Below are 19,545 nucleotides of genomic sequence, written 5' to 3'. Positions count from 1 at the left end.
CCACTTGGCTTCTTTTTTGGCTTATGGGATAAAATGGGTTTGTGTAGTAGGTAATGCCGTATGCAAAGGTTGGATGAATTCACATTAATACTGTAGCGTTCAACATTCTTGAATGAGCTGTAACACTTTGTTCCATGAGTAGAAGATACAGTGGTGCCCCGCAAGACGAATGCCTCGCAAGACGGAAAACTCGCTAGACGAAAGAGTTTTCCGTTTTGGAGGTGCCTCACAAAACGAATCTCCTATGGGCTTGCTTCGCAAGACGAAAATGTCTTGCGAGTTCCTGCGGGGTTTTTTTCCTCCCCCCCCCCTTTTCTAAGCCGCTTTTCAGCTGATCCGATCAGCAGATAAGCCGCTAAAAGCGCTAATCTGCTAATCCGTCAATGGGCTTGCTTCGCAAGACGAAAAAATCGCTAGACGAAGAGAATCACAGAACGGATTCTTTTCGTCTTGCGAGGCACCACTGTACTGTCTGCCTACATAGTGCTAAGTTTAAAGTTTTTAAATTGTGTATTAGAAGATTAGAAAACCAACTGTTAGAAAAACTTAAAAGTGTACAGCATTGTACCCTCCAGACTACAACTCCCATGAGCTCCTGCCTATATGACCAGTGGTCAGGGATGATGGGATTTGTAATCCAGCATCTGGAGAGCACCGCATTAGTGTACATAATCTTCATTGGAAGCAACTTCAATGGATGCCACCTTGTTTAGTTTAAAGATCTACGTCACAATGACCATTAAAACCAGTTATATTTCCAGCACCTGCATATAGGACAGTTCCCTACCTTGTGCCTTTACCAAGTCATTTTTCACAAGATTTACAAGAATGCTACCTATACTGTGATAATTGCTGATCATTCCTATGATTGGCAGGAATAGGGGAATCAGTCCCCTTTAATCAATGGCCCAACAGCATGACAACAATGGCAACATATGAACTGATAGCTTATAGACACATGCTTTCTTTGGGTAAATACAATGATATTTGGAATTAGTTTACACAGAATATATTAGATTACTGACAGTTATGTGTACATTAGGATAATAAGAATAAGCATCTGTATATTAATATATGGTAATATAACAGTTTTTTCATTATCACTTCCCCCCCTCACTACCTTTTTATAAATGAAATTCTCTTAATAAAATATCAATTTGAAAAATGATTGGCATGAACAGATGTAGTAGGGGAAACATTGAACAAGGCTGGCTTGGCTTCTGAGTCACCGCAGCTTCAAAGAAACAAATGGCAGATTCAGAACAACTCGATTCAAGTAATGCCCACGCTATGTCATTTGCTTGAGTTTCTGTCTCTTGATCACAATTACTTCGATTTTTTATTTTAAAAAAAAGTTTAAGGAGGAACATTAATTCAATGAGCTGGTGTTAGTGTTTAAAGCCCCAAATGACTCCAAATATTTGAAAGACCATCTCATTCCCTACATACCCTCTCAGGAGAGGTACCCCCTCTGTAGTTTGCTAAACCATGGGTAGCACCCTCAGAAGTTCCTTTGCCCTGGCCTTGAAACCAAAACATAATTGGAAAAAGCACTGAATGACCCAGCCAAAGCTAAGTACTAGGAGGCTCCTGTAATTTTTATACAAGTGACTTTATGAGACTACAATATGTAACTTAGTCCAGAGGGATCTTAGGTAGCAATTTTTCTACCATTTACAGTCCGTTTGACAGCTGTCAAACTCTGCACTTCTTATGCAAGGTCCAAAACAGGACGCTCCCGGGCCCGGGAGGGAGGGTTGTTTACAACAGAGAATACCACTTCCAACACTCCTCTCTCCTGCTCAAAAATTTCTTTTCCAAATCTTGGAAGTTACTGTCTTTTTAAGCTAACCCTTTAAAGGGTAGGCACTCCAGCTTAGTTCTTTTATCGTTGCTCTGGATCGTCTGTAAGGGGGGGGTGCGGACTTCCTTTTAACACCCCCCCGATCGTCTCAAATTCAATAGATAAAATTCTTAAAGTCCAAATCCAATTTACTCACGGGTTCTTCTTTTCAGCCGAATTTCAAGGAAGGAAGTCAGCGCTCTCCAGTCATGGCTCGCGGCTTCACTCAGCGGCGGTAGCGATCGACTCTCAGCACCGCGCCGTCCCCCGTATCCCCTCCGAAGCCTTTAAAAAGGCTCTTTGCGAATCAGGGGGGGCGCTTAAGGTGCCCACCGAGTCTTCAGTCCGCAGGCATCCGCGCCTGCGGTTTTTAAGGGTCCCCGTGTCGCCGGCACGGCAAAGACCCATCCACCGCTGAGCCGATTCCCTCCGGAGCTCGGAGGGAATCCGCCATTTCCAGATCGCGCCAACCCCGGAAGTCCCTTCCAGCAACTCCTGTAGCCAAGCTGGTGCCAAATGTATTGCTCCACTTTCCTTTGGATCACCTCAACAAGGCCAAGAGGTGGATCCTGTTGTATGGGCAGCCCAGGACTTCTATACACACTGCCCAGGTTTGCGCCCCAGCAAGGTCATTTTGGTGCTAACGCAGCAGTTTGACTTCACCCCTGGAGACACACTCCATTGCCTCCCAAGACAGACGGGGGCACACAGACTCCTGAAGGCGTACTCCATTATCTCCCAAGATAGATGGATGCGAACAACAACCACCCATGAGGCAGTCAGGTGGCAATGAGTTTATTCATTATTTTCTCCCTTACCCTCCAGAGCTGATTTAAGGCATGCACAGGGAGCTGTAAGAAGAAATCCCATCCCACAAACAGACGTCCACTTGTGCAACATGGAATATCACCCGTTGTATCCATGATCCAACCCAAAGTTACATATTGTAGTCTCATAAAGTCACTTGTATAAAAATTACAGGAGCCTCCTAGTACTTAGCTTTGGCTGGGTCATTCAGTGCTTTTTCCAATTATGTTTTGGTTTCAAGGCCAGGGCAAAGGAACTTCTGAGGGTGCTACCCATGGTTTAGCCGGCCAGTTGAGAAAGCAACTTTTATTTAGTAACGTGTATTATATATAGCTAGTATTGATAACCATTTTCTTTCCCTGCTGTCCTTGGCTCTTGATATTGCCTGGAAATTAATTGTGAAAGAAACACTGTTCGTCCAACATTGTTAAATTCTGCTCAAAGTACAGACATACCTCAGAGAAGTTGTGGGTTTGGTTCCAGATCACCACAATAAAGTGAATATTGCAATTAAGTGAGTCATACAATATTTTTCTTTGTTTCCCAGTACATATAAAAGTTATGTTTACACTATACTAGTCGATTAGGCCACACATATCCCAGCTGCAGGGGCAGGAGGGGAAAAGCCCATGGCCAGAAAAGGGGTGGCCGTGGGGTAGGATGGGGACTGGTCTGCCTGCAGCTGCACCTGTGAACTCAGGAGCAATATCTGCAAAGTGCAGTAAAACGTGTGTTGCACAAAGAAGTGTGAGCCATTAAAATATGTGTGCATGAAAAAATAGGCTAACTTGCACTGAAAGGTACGTACTCCAAACATAACCAGGATGCAGGATGGTGAGCATCTATTTGAAGAGGAGATGGGCTATCATCATGATGACGAAATTGAAAATGAACACGCTAGACCTTCTATTTAACATGCGAAACTGTGTTGCTGCTGTAGTTGCAACAGGAAAGTAACAGGCTGGACTCAACTCTAGGGCACGTCGTAGTGGATGTTCACCTGGTGGTGTCATTTGGGATGGCCCAGTGCTTTATTTTGGACTGCACAGCTTCCATTTCCTTATTCATTACTGTACATTACTGCCTTTTTGCCCCAGAGAATGATGTTGCACCTTGAGGGGAGAATCTTCCAGTGATAAAGATGTATGCTATGGGGTATTATCATTCTTATTTTGTGGTGTAGCATCAAATAAAGTCTTATTCACACAACTCTTGGTTGAATAAGGATCTGGGAAACAATTTCAGCATCATAAAGAAACGTGTAAGGCAGTGATAACTGCAAGGTCACCACCTATTTTAACAATGGAAATGAATACAATTATGAAAGTGGGCAGGGAACATTCCTTGCAAATCCCAATTAGCTCTGAATTATTGGGATCTATTGTCATTTCCTAGGTGATTAGTTCCATAAGACGCTACCAACTTCCACGACAATTAGCAACTGTACTAGGAATCAGCAGTTCCTTGGGGTTTTATATTGTTCCAATAGGAAGCTGATTGTGCGAATAGCTGTCACTCATGATCTGATCATGCAGATCACCAAGTTCTTCTGTCAACTGGGCCAAGAAACATGCTTCTGGGAATGAAGGGGCATGCAGTTTAAGATACGGATTGGTATTACAAACATTCTTTTCTATAGTAAAAAGGTAATGGTTTCAACTTAATGATTACCGTAAATTACCAGAAGGCTTAGCGAAATTATTATGCTTCTAACTTTGGACCCATTTAGGCAGTCACTTGGTTTAAAAAAAGCATCAGGAATATGGAATTCCGGGCAATCAATGAAAAGACTGTCTGGTTTTTACAACTTTAGGCTTGTTTGCAGGAGAGTTTGCAGAATGACAGGCTGCATCCGTGACAGTGGCCTTAAATGACCAATTGGTCTTACGCATATTTGAATGCGGACTTGCAAAGAAGAAAACCCTGTCAAACAACACACACACACACACACACACACACACACACACACACACACAGCAACTGGTTGCATGGCCAAGGACTCTAATTCAGAAAACCATTTCTCCATTCTCTGCTCAGGCTTATTTTTCTATTTCCACTAATACTTGCATTCTGCTCACACGTCTGTGGTGTCCACTGTCCTTCAAAGAACATGAGGAGAAACTGCTGGATCCAGATAGTGGCCCATCTAGTTCAACTTCCTGTTCCCACAGGGGCCAACCAGTTGCCTGTGGGGAACCCACAAGCAGGATTTGAGAACAAGAGCCCTCTCCCCTCCGATGGTTTCCAGCAGCTGGTATTCAGAAACATTGCTGTCTCCAACTGTGGAGGCAGAGCACAACCACCACGGCCAGTAGCCACCAATAGACCTCTCCTCCATGAATCTGTCCAAACCTCTTTTAAAGCCATCTGGGTAGGTCCAGAGGGAGAGAGCTCCATAGTTTAACTATGCACTACTGTATGAAGAAGAACTTTCTTTATCCTGAATCTTCCAATGGGGGGGGGATGCATGGCCTTGCCCCATTTTATCCCACAACAACCCCGTGGTGTTGATTAGGCAGAGAGAGAGAGAAAGAGAGAAAGTAACAGGCCCATAACTGAGTGGGAATCTGAACTTGCGTCTCCTCATCCTAATCCAATGCTGGCTCTTACTTATGTAAGACCAATTCCGACTGCTTCATCCTCCCAATATAAAGGGTGTATAAAAATTAAATTAGGGGTCAACAAACGTTTTCAGCAGGGGGCCGGTCCACTGTCCCTCAAACGTTGTGGGGGGCTGGACTATATTTTGAAGAGAGAGAGAAAAGAACGAATTCCTATTCCCCACAAAGAATCCAGAGATGCATTGTAATTAAAAGGACACATTCTACTCATGTAAAAACACGCTGATTCCTGGACTGTCTGCAGGCCGGATTTAGAAGGTGATTGGGCCGGATCTGGCCCCCGGGCCTTAGTTTGCCTACCCATGAATTAAATTGCACTTGTAATTTTGATTCAGAAAAAGGGTGTTGCAGCTCCCAGAAGTTTGGGAAACGTTGACCTAGGCCAGGGGAGATGCCTTCAAGATATTGCTGAACTACATCTCCCATCATGTTGCCTGGGGCAGATGGGAGTTTGAACCCATCAATACCTGGCATCATGTTTTCGACCTCTGGCCTAGGCCAAGGTCCTGCTCAAGGCCTCACTCCTCCCCTCCAGCACCCAATGAACCTCTGTGAACAATAAGGCGGGCGCCCCAGCTGTGAAGAATTGTTGCTGCAGCCTCAAACGTTAGCACCCTGGGCAATGAGACAAACAGACAGCTTGTTTCATTTGATATCTTAGTTTCCTTTACGCACTTATTGAGTGGCGGCCTCCACGCGATAACCCCCTGGCTTAATTGCCCTTTAAACTGGTTTTATTGCTTTAGTGCATCTTATAAAAATTAGCTTCTAAACACAAGCAGCAGCAGACAATAAAAAGGGGAGACCTGCCAGTCGTTGCTTGCTAATCCTGCCAAGACCCTTCTCGCAAGCACAGAGAACGCTTCTCCGCCATGGGTCGCTACACGGGACGGAGCAGCCGCCTTTTCTTCATGTGCATCGTGACGTTTATGCTTTTTGTGGGCGAAATGGTGGTGGGCTACATAGGTAACTCCCTCTCTCTCACCTCGGACGCTTTTGCTGTCCTGTCTCACCTGATCTCTATGATCGTGGGCTTGCTGGGCGTAAGAGTCAGCCGCATTCGGTGGCACAAGAACGGCACCTTTGGCTTCCCCCGGGCCGATGTGGTGGGTGCATTTGGCAACTCTGTCTTTGCCACGGCCCTCATGTTCAGCATCCTGATCGAAGCCCTGAAGAGGTTCCTCAACCCGCAGAAGACCGAAAATGCGCTCTTTGTCCTAATCGCTGGACTTGTAGGGCTGTTCTTCAATGCGGTCAATTATGTCGTCTTTATGGACTGTTGCTACTGCCGTGACTCTTTTGACCAAGACATGGAAACAGGTAAGGAATTTTGAAAAATCACTACCTTATCCATAATTAATACTTCTAGACATAGGTTGACACTTTATTAAAGGGTGGTTTTTTTGGGGGGGTTGCTCCTTGATGCAGACCCTAAACTTTTAAATAGTTCGATATGTGGCATGATCAAAAGCAATCATGTGTTGGCCTTTTTTTAAATAACAAAAAATTATTACAATGCATCACAAGCTTTTTGCAAGTTACCGAGAACCACCAGTCCTTACCAGTGTGGCATTTGCTCTTATCAAAACACAACTCAGTTACATTTGGAAGCAACTCTAACTACTTCTATTGGAAATATAACTTTGAGGCTATGGATATTTTCCATTAGCGTTGATGAAATCATGGCTATTCAGCTGAGTCTATACTATTCAGAGGTGGAATGACTGGTAATTTAAAACTAGACGAATTCTATTGCTGTTTGGTTAGTCTGAGCCTTTCCCAGAATATTTAATCAGTATGCTTTCCATTAATATTTTTCTTAGGCTACTCAATTAGAGAAGGTCCAGTGATAACACCCTTTCCTGATTTAGGTGAGTCTTGAAAATGCCTTATTCCATATGTACAGAAGTAGGTACAACATATACTATTCTATATGTATGCATTGGCACTAAGAATGTGTGTGAGAGTGACTGTGCGATCAGGGCTACATTGCTGATTTGTTGCTGCTGCTACTGCCTATTTGCGTTATGAGAAAGGGAAGTGTCATCTCACTGTTCCTTGAAATTAAGTGATCTACATTGCTGGCTGAATTTTGTCAAGAGAATAGTAGAAGTTTGCGAAAAGGTCAGACAGTAGAAATGAAAATCTGAATCCCCTAAGCGACTTTAAAAATAAATAAATCAGCATCTGCTTAAATCATCAGGAGCTTTATGGCACATTACGTAAGTTCTGGGTCCAGAATTAAGAAGCTGCACTATAACAGGCAATGTCTCTCCACTGCACTGCCAATGGGGGTCACATTTGTTCTTGCTTGAAAAAAGCTACACACATTTCATTGGATATAACTCGTTTGTACCAATATATTATGTCAAAGGTATATGATTTCTGATTTTAATTATTGTTATGAGCCACCTCTACTGACGGCTGGGCACATTGCAAATGTGTTACACAATTAAAATAAAACAAAAGGTTGAAAGTTGTGTGTCGACTCTTTTTTCTCATTAGGATCTTGGGGAGAACACATAAGCACTCCACTGTTATTTTCTTGGTCAACCACGTTTCATATTATTTATGTATTAAATGTATGCCCCACCCTTCCTCCCAAAGGAGCTCAGTGTGGCAAACATTTTGGTAATAACAAATACAATTAAAAATGAGATAAAGCAAATTTAAGAGCAAATTCTGTGTCTGGATAGGCTTGCTGAAACAAAAATGTTTTCAGCAGGTGTCTAAAGAAGCACAGTGATTGGGCCTGCTAAATCTCTTTCTCTTTCTCTCTTTCGATGGCAACTGTGTGAGTCACCAATGCCCTAATACTAAAGCAGAGCATTTGAAAAGTCAGTTGTCATGCCCTACCAGGACATGGGTGACCGATTTGATGTTCTCCAGATCCTGTTGGCCAACAGCTCTTATCCCCGCTGACCATTGGTCATGCTGGATGCAGCTGATGGGAGTTGGAGACCAACAACACCCAGGATGGCTATCCCTGGACTATGCTAACATTTAGGTGTCAGAGATAACTGTTTGTATAAAGATGAACAGCTGTAGCCACTATTCTGGCCAAATAAACGTGTAGAATTGGGAGGTGTGGGAAGCAGTGGTGGCAGGTCCAGTAAATTCCCTCCCCTCTTAGCTTGAGTGGTTTCTTGAGCCTACAGTACCTCCCCACAGTGCAGGAGAAATGGAAACCGAATGTAGAGGACACATTCCAAGCTATGCAATCCACATCTCATCACACTCTGCCCTAAGTGATAACTGTGCAGCCCGTTGACGTCAATGGACAAGCCAATTATCGCTTTCCAGCAATTAATAATCTGGTTGTTGTATAAATGGCTATTAGCCAGCTTTGCACTTTGGCCACAATTATTAAGAATCCTTCGGAGGCTAACCTAGAAAGAACATGCCATCTTACAAAGTCACTCCTTTTGAATAGACTTGGAGCCAAATCACACATTCTTTTAGGTGTACTTTTTTATATATAAAAAATGTACCCCTCAAATTGCCAAGTGGGAATCTGGAAAACAGGTTTTCAAACGCATATCTCATACAGCTATGCTTCGCAGGATTGGCTATAGCTCCTTCTTGAATATGCAAAGTTATTGTTCCCCGAAATCCTACAGGGAGCACAATTAAAAGTGCTGGTGCTTACCTTCAAAGTCCCTTAAGGAGGGAATCCAGATACCTGCAGGAACACCTACTCTCATATCAACCTGCTTATAAAGTGAGGCAGTCTTTTGAGGATATCATCCAGATGCCCTACCTGAGGTAAGCTAGGTGGGACTAGAAAGGAGATCTCCTTAGTAGTGACACCGCTTGTCAAATTCCATCAACAAGGAAGTTTACCTGGTGTTCACAGTATTATCCTTTCAGTGTTGAGTAAAGATGCTTCCCTGCACTATTATAGCTTATTACTTTGGATTTGGATCACATCCACACCTTGCATTTAAAACTCTCATTCCACCATGGCTCCTTCCAAATATCCTGGGAACTCTGGTTTGTTACGTGTGCTGACTTCAAAGACCTACAATTTTCAGCACCCCGAACAAACTATAGTTTCCAGGATTCTCCATGACTGTTAAAGTGCTGTAGGAGTGCCTTAAATGTAGGGTGTGCATGTGACCCCTCTATTCTTATTCTACCTAATTTCGCAGTTATCCTTTGACATTCGCACTTCTCTGAATTTTGCAATGCAATTCTCCGACCGAGAATATGCACACCAAAAAGTGTGCATTAGGTAAAAGTGTGTGTGTAAGAAAATAATGTAAAAAGGGCATTCTGTGAGGAGAAACTGCTGGGGAAAAAATATGTACGTTAGGCAAAACTGCATGCAAAAATGTCTATATTAGGAGAAGCATACATGAAACTTCAGTGATGAAGTATCTGTTTTGGATGTAGAAGTTTCCCTGGTCCAATCCTCAGTGTCTCCATGTAGGACTGAAATCTGTCTGAAATCCTTGTGAGCCAGTGCTGTTCAGTGTAGATTCTGCTGAGCTAGCTGGACCAATGGTCTGGATTCATTATATAGCAGCTTCTTAAGTTCCTATGAAAATGTATATGAATTTTTGCCAGGACCTTTACAAAATTCACAAACTGATGTGGATATGGTCAATCGGAACATAAGACAGGAAAAACACGGAGAAACCAAAATAGACCGATATGTCCATAAATCCTAAATACAATCCTGGGAGGCAGGATAGTTATATTAGACAGAGACTCGTCCAAAGCGACACAATCTTTATGTCACAACCAAATTCCCGCCACTGTCTCGTGCTACTTTTATTTTCATCAGTGGCTTTCTCCACAAGGATTCTGAAACTCAGCTGGTTCATTGAGGATGGAGAAGTCCCTGTGCTGGGTTTGTAATTCTTGACATTGGCTTCCCCATAAGCAATCAGGTGCAGGCAGTTATGGCCTGACATCATTAAGAGGGTTGAGATCTAGAAAATTCAGTAGTTACGAACCCACTGAATGGCTAAGCATGAGAACAAAAAGACGGCTATGGTCTGCCACAAACTGGTCTGCAGAGCATAAGAAAATAGGAAGAGTCCTGTTGGATCAAACCAAAGGACTATTTAGTCTAGCAGTCTGTTCTCACAGCAGCCCACAAGCAAGACCTGAGTGCAATATGACCCTAAGCAACTGGGATGCACAGAGGTAAGATATAGCCATCATGGCTAGTAGTCGTGTTGCCCCAGTTTAATCCTTGCACACATAATTAATAGTGTGACTGGAGGTTTAAGCAACAGTAAAGAGGGTAAATGATGCTAAAACTATGCTACTCACAGAATGAGTCTTCTTTTTTTTTACCTTAATGTTAGTCTCTCAATTTCAGTTAGATCTGCTTGATATTTGAATTCAACTGTTATCTGAATAAATGGGAACTACAAATGCTATTATTTCCTCGACAGAACTTGGCAAGCCAATTTGGGATATTAAACATAACCACAATCATATTCTTGTCTGCTACAATTTGATAAGGCAGTGTCATTTACAGCATCCACTTACAACTTGGCAGTAAAACACTATTGCCACTATCCAATCCGGCAGCACTGGAGTGAATCAGTTTGGTTGGGGAACAGAAAGAAAGAATCCCACCTTCTGACGGTAAGTGCTGTTTCACAGTGGAACAGACTCTCTCAGAACGTGGTGGGCTCTTCTTCAGTGGAGGTTTTTAAGCAGAGGTGGTCATTGGCCATGGATGCTTTGGTTGAGATTCCTGCATTGCAGGGGGTTGGACTAGATGACCCTCGCGGTCCCTTCCAACTCTACAATTCTATGACACATGCAGGATATAGTGAAGATATATCATATCTTCTTCACCAACAAGGAGCAGAGCCATTTTTCTTCTCTCAGGAGAAAATGATACTTCTTTTGTGCATGGTGGTGGGGAACAGATGCTGTATGATATGAGAATATCATATGATGGATGAATTTTGTAACAGGCAGATAAGTGCCTAAGGTGTATGACTTGGACAATACAGAAAATGCTGCCTCTTTTTGTTGTTGTTGATTTGTAAGCTTTTAGTGAAAAGAGCTATACCATTGCTTGTGATTTCAATTAGTTCCAGAATTTTTTCATGTTGTCTATCTATGCCCATTGGACCATAATATTCCTTGACGCTGGGTAACTTTTCCTCCTATCCTGCAATGTTTAAAATTGGTGATTCACTGAATTTCAAAATAGGTTATTCAATGGCAACATTAATTCCAATAGTTCCAAATTAATTTAAGCTGATAACATTTCAAAACATGTCATCCGCTTAAATTAATTTGGAATTATTAATGAAGATTCATTTGCAGATTTTCACCATGCATTTAAAGTACTTGAGTTTCCCCCAAAGAATCCTGAAAACTGTAGCTTCTCCTTCACAGAGCTACAATTCCCAGTGCTCTTAACAAACTACAGTTCCCAGGATCCTTTGGGGGAAGCCAGGTCTTTATATGTGCATTGATTGTAATAGCATTGGATTCATGTAATGATGATGATGATGATGATGATGATAATAATAATTTTATTTATACCCTGTCCTCCATGGCCAGGACCGGGCTCAGGGCGGCTAACACCAAATATATGATACATTAAAAACGCAATCAAACAATTAATTAAAATACATCTTAAAATTAAAATCAGGATGCAATTAAATGGCAGCCCACGAATGGCAAGATAATCTTATCTAAAATACGGACTAGTTTTCAGATTTGATTCCAGCTTGTATAAGAGACAGTGAAACTGAAAAGGGCATAATTGGTAATATTGTAAGTATCTGCTTTTTAAAAGAATCCTTGAGCTGGAAGGAAGCAGAACATAAAGAATCCTGGGGCTTAAATGTTTCCTGGAGATGCTTATATGGGTTTGAATGAGAATATACATATTCAAAACAAGCTTTTGTGCTGGGCGAACCTGCGCTTAAACTTCTTATCCTCGATCGCTCTTTCCAAGATTATTTTATGGCCATTTTAGCTCTGGGCTCAAACGGGGCAGGGGAATTCATAAATACTGGTCAATAATTTAAGATATGACGAGCATTTGCAAATAACAGGCAGATTATAGGATCGCCAACTCTTTATGTTAAAGGCAAGTTCACACCCATAGCTGCGAAACATGGTCGTGAGAGCATGTGTCCGGCAACGGGGGAAAACGATACACCCTAATGTGTGTGTGGCAGCGCCCCAAATGATCCCCAGGAGGTGCAGGTGAAACCTACACCTGTCCAACATCTTCCCTATTTAAAAGCAAAGGAGGCAGAGATGCTGAGATGGCTCTTGTACCTTGGCTGGGTGCATGGCAAGCGCGTGGGCGGGGCGGTGAGTTGGCAATCGGCGCTTTTTTCCCTTTATCCTTTAGCGCTGATGGATAAGAAATTGCGGACGGCGGCAAATCTCGCCGGGCGCTGTCGGTGCAGAAGGGCGTCGGTGCCGCCCCTGCCGCGCCTCTATAAAAGCAAAGTGCAGAGTCACCAGCAGCGGCAGGGCGCGCAAAGCACTTGTTGCCAGGCGGCGGAGAGGGCGATTAACGCCGCGCCTTCGCTTCTCTGCCCGCCGGTCCAAAGGCGCAGCCAGCCCGACGGAGGGGGCGACGGCGAAGCAACAAGCCAGCCCGGAGGCTCACTCGGGGGCTGGAGCCCAGGAAGCCCCTGGAGGGCTTCAAGAGTAGGGGCGCCCACCCGGCAGCGCCTTCCTCTCCAAGCGCGCCGCCTCCTGCTTCGCCATGGGGCGCTACACGGGCCAGACGTGCCGCCTGATTTTCATGCTGGTGCTGACGGCGGGCTTCTTCGTGGCCGAGATGGTGTCGGGCTACGTGGGCAACTCCATCGCGCTGGTGTCCGACTCCTTCAACATGCTCTCGGACCTGATCGCGCTCTGCGTGGGCCTCTCCACCGGGCGCATCTCCCGCCGCCGCCGGCGCCGCAGCCCCGCCGCCTCCTTCGGCTACGGCCGCGCCGAGGTGGTGGGCGCCCTCTGCAACGCCGTCTTCCTGGCCGCGCTCTCCTTCACCATCCTCGTGGAGGCCCTGCAGCGCCTGGCCAGCCCCCAGGCCATCCGCGACGCCGAGCTCATCCTCATCGTGGGCGCGCTCGGCCTCGCCGTCAACCTCGTGGGGCTCCTCGTCTTCCAGGACTGGGCCTCCTGCTGGCCCGCCTGCCTGCGACGCGGCCCGCCGACGAAGGCCACGCCAGAGCCCAGCCTCGACGGAGACCCCGAGCCCGGCTCCGCCGCCGCCCCCGAGGGCACCCTGCCAGCGGCCCTCGACCTCGACCTGGAGACTGGCAGCGTGGTCGGATCAGGTGCCTCTCGGTTTCCTCCTCCATTGATCCCTCGCCTCCTTTCCTCTCTTCACCATTTTCGTTCTCCTCCTTTGCCCATTTCTGATGCTTTCCCCATATTCTCTTCTTTGGGGGGCAGATTTTTTTCCATCAGTTTTCTTTGCATCAGTATAATTTGTTTCCCACCCACCTCCTTTCCTTAACTTGTACATTTCCCCACACTTCTTATAATTGGAATTCTTCTATTTACATTATGATGAATAAATATATTTATCCAGCCCTATATGCTTTGTTCCCTCTTGTTTTTCACTGCCATCCCATCACATCCCCCACTCTTGTATTGGTACTTTTTGTTTTATTTATATTACTTTTATACCTCACTTTTTCTCTGGGGAGTGGTACGCACTTCTCCTCGTCTCCATTTTGTCCTCACAGCAACCCTGTGAGGTAGGTTAGGCTAAGAGATAGGGAACCAAGATCCTCCAGTGAGCTTTTTGGCCGAGTGGGCGTTTCAAAGCCCATCATTCCAACCACCACACTGGCTCTCTTTCTTTTTAAATCCTCCCTCAGCTTTCCCTATTCTTACTTTTCTCTTTAAAACCTCTCTTTCCTCCACCTCCATCTAGTCTCCATCTAGTCTCTTGGTGATATGAACACAGGCCAAGTACAAAAAAAAAAGAAGTGCAGATTTTACTGTAAAATGCCAGTTAAAAGTGGGTATAGTTAAATAACTTCTAATGTTATACTGACTTTTAGGTAGATTGGATGAGGCAGATTTTCCATGCCATCATCAGCTTTCTGGTTTGTTATTTCTCTCTCCACACTTTTCTCTTTCTCTTTTTTACACCTTCCCCCCTTCTTTTCTATTCCTTCCTGTTCCCTTCTTTCATGTTTATTTGCCCTCCTTTCATTTTTGGTGTCCTTCCCTAACAATATTTTCTCTCTGTGTTAGTTTCTTTTTCTTCAAATACTTTTTTTGGGAGGGGGATTTTGTTTTTGCACTTTGTCCTTTTGCTCATGAAATAATTTTTTTTTTCTTTTACCGACAAAAGGAAATTTGTGTGGGAGTTTGCAGAGCTTTTAAGCACAAATAAATAACCGTGATTTATATGTATTGGAGTTTGTTTACTTTCCGCGTTTCCATGAAATTATGCATCAGCTTCCAGTTATGATTGCATGTGTGTTGTCTGCATGCAGGCGTGGGAGGGTCATTGCTAAAACGTCTGGTACCGTTTAAGATTTAAGTTGGTTTTGAAAAGATTGGTGTTTTTTCTGTTTGTAGAACTTATACACAACACAGCGTTTCTTCTTTGAATGCAGGTGACACCATAAATACCCAGAATAAGCCCGAAGATGAGGTGATACAGAAAAAAGAGAAAAAATCCGAAGCTTTGAATATCAGAGGTAATACAGGATAGACAACTTACCCAATTTTTGGGGACCCTCTTTATTGGTGACCTGTTCCGGTTTATTTCCACCGTTTCTAAATACATTTATAGTACAAGATCAGTGGCGTAGGAAGGGGGCGGCGGAGGGGGCAATCCGCCCCAGGTGCCACTCTGGGAGGGGTGACAAGATGGCCCCTGCCTCCCCCCAGCTGTAGAGCGGCTGAGGGTGCCTGCAGTCTGTATGGGTGCCGCTCGCGTGGCGTCCATATGGGCTGCCGCTCTCGCAAGTGGTGGCCATATGGGTTGCATCTTGCACAGTGACCGTATGGGCTGCCGCACATGCACAGTCCGTACGGGATGCTGCTCGTGCGGCAGCCTGTATGGTCGCCGTGCAAGAGGCAGCCCGTACAGCCACCGCGCGAGAGAGCGGCAGCCCATATGGACTGCGCCTCCCCGGGTGCCAGAGAGGGTTCCTCCGCCACTGTACAAGAAATCAATAAACCATATTTAATCCAACAGGTTATTAAATTACTGACCAAATATAAAGAATACAGATAGACTATAGCTGCTCAGATGCAGCCAAGTTGACTCCTGGAAGGCCAAGTTTAGAATCCTTTACACATGATGATGTCCATGTATCTGACGCATTAACAATATCAATTGATCCAGCTTTCGGCTTGTGGTCAAAGAGCTTAGGGACCGCCACATTTTATTTTTTACTTACACAGGCATAGGAGAACATAAGTGTGTGAAGATCATGTGCCCATGCGCTTTACTGCATGAATATAGTCTTAACCGTGTGTCCATAAGTGACTGTGGAGGCCATTGGGAAGCCACACTAGTTGGTGATTTCTCACTATGTGTACATGTGGCAAAATGGACTCATTGCAGTCTTCACACTTTGTCACTTGCATCGCTGAGCACCCATCTAAGTAAAATTTCACTTATAATGCCCTCTATAGTTTGCTTTTCCATTCTTAAAGCTAATGCTTTGAATCTAATACCAGTACTCACATGAATGTAGTCATTCTGTGATGACATTAGGAATTATGGGTCTAGGTCACATGTGAAAGCGGAACCTGGATTTTAATATTGTCCTATTTATAAAAAGTTAGGTTCAAAAGCAAGTTTTGATCGAGCTCTGGTTGACATCTACTGCCTTTGAACAACCCAACATCTGATCATCAAAGCAAATGTTTCTCCTGTCCTTTATCTCAGGTGTTCTTTTGCATGTGATGGGGGATGCTCTTGGCTCAGTTATCGTTGTAGTGGCTGCTTCCATATTCTATGCACTTCCTCTGGACGAGAAGACTCCATGCAACTGGGAGTGCTACATTGATCCAAGCCTGACCATAATTATGGTGATCATCATACTCTCGTCAGCCTTCCCGCTTATCAAGGAGACGGCAACAATCTTACTGCAGATGGTTCCTAAGAGTGTTAATATGCGGTTGCTGAGTAAGTTGCATTTTACTGCCGAAGCACTTAAAAAGCCAGTGTTATTCCTGGAATTACATTTCTGGATTATGCACCCCACCACCAGCTCTACATTCTCAGGAGCTTTGAGAAACTGACTCACATGGTGGTGTCTTAGCAACATGACTCAAATCTTGGTGGATTAGTGAAAGCATGCATTTCGAGAACACAGTACTCATGCAAAATAGCAGGCGTTGAGCTGCTGTTCCCTGAAATCACTGCATACATCTATAGATGTAAGAAGGTAGAAGGATAACAGTTAAGTGCCCGAGACCATTGTTAGTTGGGCAGGATAAAAATCTTTTGCCTTATGCACACACTCAGACCATGTGAAGGTTGGGGGGGCTTTTTTGCTTTAGAACTTAAACTTGTGCAGAAACTTTCCCAGTTTCCAAGACATCCCCCCCCAAGTTACAAAGTTAGGGTTTGTGTTTTTAATGTGAATTTAGTAGGCTTTGAGGGGCAGTATAGTTCTCTCGTCCCATGGGGATAACTTTCCAACCTCATGCAAGGCATAAATAATCCATTGCTGGGTTTCCTAAAATTATGCTGGTACCTAATCCATACAGATACTTGCCATTTAGCAGGGTCTATATTTGATTCAATCAGCTAATGTTTCCAGAACTTGTGCTTTTTTCCTATCGTGTGTGGTGCTGTGCTGATGCCCCTGTAGCCCAGGAAGACTCTAGGCATAGTTTAGCATGGCCCAGTTGTTCTGCTTCTTCCAGGAATGTTTTGGGTCTGGCCATGAACCCTCCCGTAAAATGTATTTGTCCTGGAAGGTTCTCTCTTGCTTTTGCAGTGTGCTGCTGAACAGTGTTTCTGATCAGATCACTGCTGCCAGTAGACCCTTCATGAAATCTCATTGAGTTTATTTTCTGCTTGTTTTTATTGTCTCTCTCCCCAACAGCAAACAAGCTGCTCGAAGTGCCAGGCATTACAAGCATTCACGAGGTGCACGTCTGGCAGATGGTCAGTGGGAAGAACATTGCCACCCTCCACGTCAAATGCCACACCAGTTCCGATTACCAAGACGCGTCACAGAAGATGAGGGAGTTGTTCCACGAAGCGGGGGTCCACTCAGTCACCATCCAGCCAGAGTACACCGACCAGAAGAACCCCGAAGTCCTATGCAGCACTCCATGCATCTCCAGAGCTTGCGACCCGCAGCTGTGCTGCAGCCAGCAGGAAGCGGCCCTGGCTGAGGTCAACGGCTACGAGAAGAAGAGCAGCCTGTCTCCCTCGCTGCACAAAGTCTTCCACAGGAAAGACGTAGTGGAGATTCCTAATGAACCCACGTGGGCCGAGGAGCCCGTCAAAAAGCACAGCTGCTCAAAGGACAGTTACAAAGAAGCAGGCGATGACAAGCCCTATATAAACAGCACACAATTCTAGGCAGCTTGGGCTCGCGCTTGGCGACTGCTGTTCATTTAGGGCAAAGTTATCCATGGCAATGCCCCCTTGGCTAAAAAGCTGCTGGCAAGCACTTGCCACAGGCCTGGGGAGTTGCGATTGACACCTGGGTGTCCAATGCATAGCATAAGACGGCATCTAGAGCAGGTGTTCTTGGCTTGTATCTAAAGGTCTAGCTGTGCAGGTAGAAGGCCCCTCTATCCATGCAGCCGCTGGTACCTTCAGCCCTGCAATTCTGAAATGAGGGACATCCCAGGAAAGCAGACGTGCCTTTTAGCCATCCCTTGTCTTCAAGGAGTGTTTCTGGCATTTGCCAAATATGTCCAGTGCCATTTTGACACTTAATTCCTTTTCCTCCAGGGGTAAATATCTTACGGCTGAGCACACGGGTTTTTTTTTACCTCTATCTTTACCAAAATGTGCTGCTCGTTGCAGGTCTCTTAGTTCCCTTTGATTGGGCTGCCCCAGAACACCATTATGAAGGAATGAAAGTAGGTGGTAGTTTCATTAGTCTTGTTTTCAAATGCCTCTTGTTTACTTGAAATTAGAAGTGGGATTTCTGGAAAAGTGGGGTGGAGGGCACCAAGTGGGGGAAAGGCTGGCCTAAGGGCAGGTTTACCTGAACGCTGGCAATGAACTATGGTTATAATTCACCAAAGTATTGCTGCTCTGTATTATCAGTTGAAAGCACCGTTGAAACAAATGATTATCTCTCCTGCCTGTGTATTTTCCTGCCATTTCAGTGAATGAATGTATGGATTTTTGTAGCATGAGTTGAGACTGTTGTGTTTTAGTATGTGTCCATCTGTAATATTGATTTGATTTTTTTTGTATACAGGTTATATATTTATATTCCCCCCAATCATATCTTAAATAGCATAACTTCTTAACTGTACTCTGCATATTTCCAAAATAACAAACATATTTTGTTTGAGGGGTGATGGTCAGTGTCGTTCCTATTTCCAAAATGTCCGCCGCAAATAAACATGTAATATATCTTACTTGGAAATATAGATCATGTTTCTACTCATTTTTCCCCCTTTAAGAAATGGGCACCTCTTGCAAATGTGTCTGTGTGCAAGTGAGAGCTTTCACCAGCTTCAAATATCCATGTCTGAGTTAACACCAGGGAATATAGAAATCGTCAGGATACATGTTTGCCAAAGAATGTCTGTGGCAGCTTGATACAATCCATCCAAGACAGCTCTCAGGAGAATCAAGGGCTTTGACTATTATACTGCTCTAACTTTTGCAGATCAGGAAGAGTCGTTGAGATTCCCCCCTTGCCAAAAAAAAATCAAATTTGTTGTACCTTCCTATAGTTTCTATAAACATGCAATTGCATGTGCTGCTTTTGCTCCTAGCATTTGACCTGTTGTTGTTTTCACCCATGGGTTTTTGTTCTGCAAAACCATTGTCCGAGTCTTATTTTTCAAAACACGATACAGTGGTGCCCCGCAAGACGAATGCCTCGCAATACAAAAAACTCGCTAGACGAAAGTTTTTTCCGTTCGCGATTTGCCTCGCAAGACGAATTTCCCCTATGGGCTTGCTTCGCAAGATGAAAACGTCTCGCGACTTTTTTTCTTTGACTAAAAACAAAGACATGTTTTGTTTATAAAGTTAATTTATTTTCCCTTAAATTTTTGAACTGCTCTTTACAGTATGTGTGACTTTAAAGAGCAGTTAATAAACTGTTGTTGTACCAAATTTGGCTTTGTTTGGACTTTTTT

General features: G+C 44.3%; 1 protein-coding gene across 2 annotated transcripts; it reads left to right on the top strand.

Annotated features, from left to right (window-relative positions):
* The first annotated feature begins 6,056 nt into the window (after nucleotides 1–6,056).
* SLC30A10 (solute carrier family 30 member 10) lies at nucleotides 6,057–18,813 on the top strand. 2 transcript variants are annotated; one of them, XM_082218462.1, is made up of 5 exons: nucleotides 6,057–6,591; nucleotides 7,095–7,142; nucleotides 14,856–14,939; nucleotides 16,142–16,381; nucleotides 17,310–18,813. In XM_082218462.1, the coding sequence occupies exons 1-5, from the start codon at nucleotides 6,144–6,146 to the stop codon at nucleotides 17,792–17,794; spliced, it is 1,305 nt and encodes a 434-aa protein (XP_082074588.1). In that variant the 5' UTR covers nucleotides 6,057–6,143; the 3' UTR covers nucleotides 17,795–18,813. The 2 variants fall into 2 exon arrangements, with proteins under 2 accessions (XP_082074588.1, XP_082074587.1); XM_082218461.1 differs by lacking the exons at nucleotides 6,057–6,591; nucleotides 7,095–7,142 and adding an exon at nucleotides 12,782–13,556.
* Nucleotides 18,814–19,545: the final 732 nt, after the last annotated feature.

The sequence above is a fragment of the Podarcis vaucheri genome (genome assembly GCF_965113315.1).
Source record: "Podarcis vaucheri genome assembly, chromosome: 3".
In the NCBI taxonomy this organism is placed as follows: Eukaryota; Metazoa; Chordata; class Lepidosauria; order Squamata; family Lacertidae; genus Podarcis; species Podarcis vaucheri.
This window is presented reverse-complemented; position numbering and strand designations above follow the sequence as displayed.

Coding starts and splice junctions, on each gene's coding strand:
- SLC30A10 (XM_082218461.1), top strand. CDS start 12,980: ATGGGGCGCTACACGGGCCAGACGTGCCGCCTGATTTTCATGCTGGTG. Junction 13,557..14,855: donor TGGCAGCGTGGTCGGATCAG/GTGCCTCTCGGT, acceptor CTTTGAATGCAG/GTGACACCATAAATACCCAG. Junction 16,382..17,309: donor TGTTAATATGCGGTTGCTGA/GTAAGTTGCATT, acceptor TCTCCCCAACAG/CAAACAAGCTGCTCGAAGTG.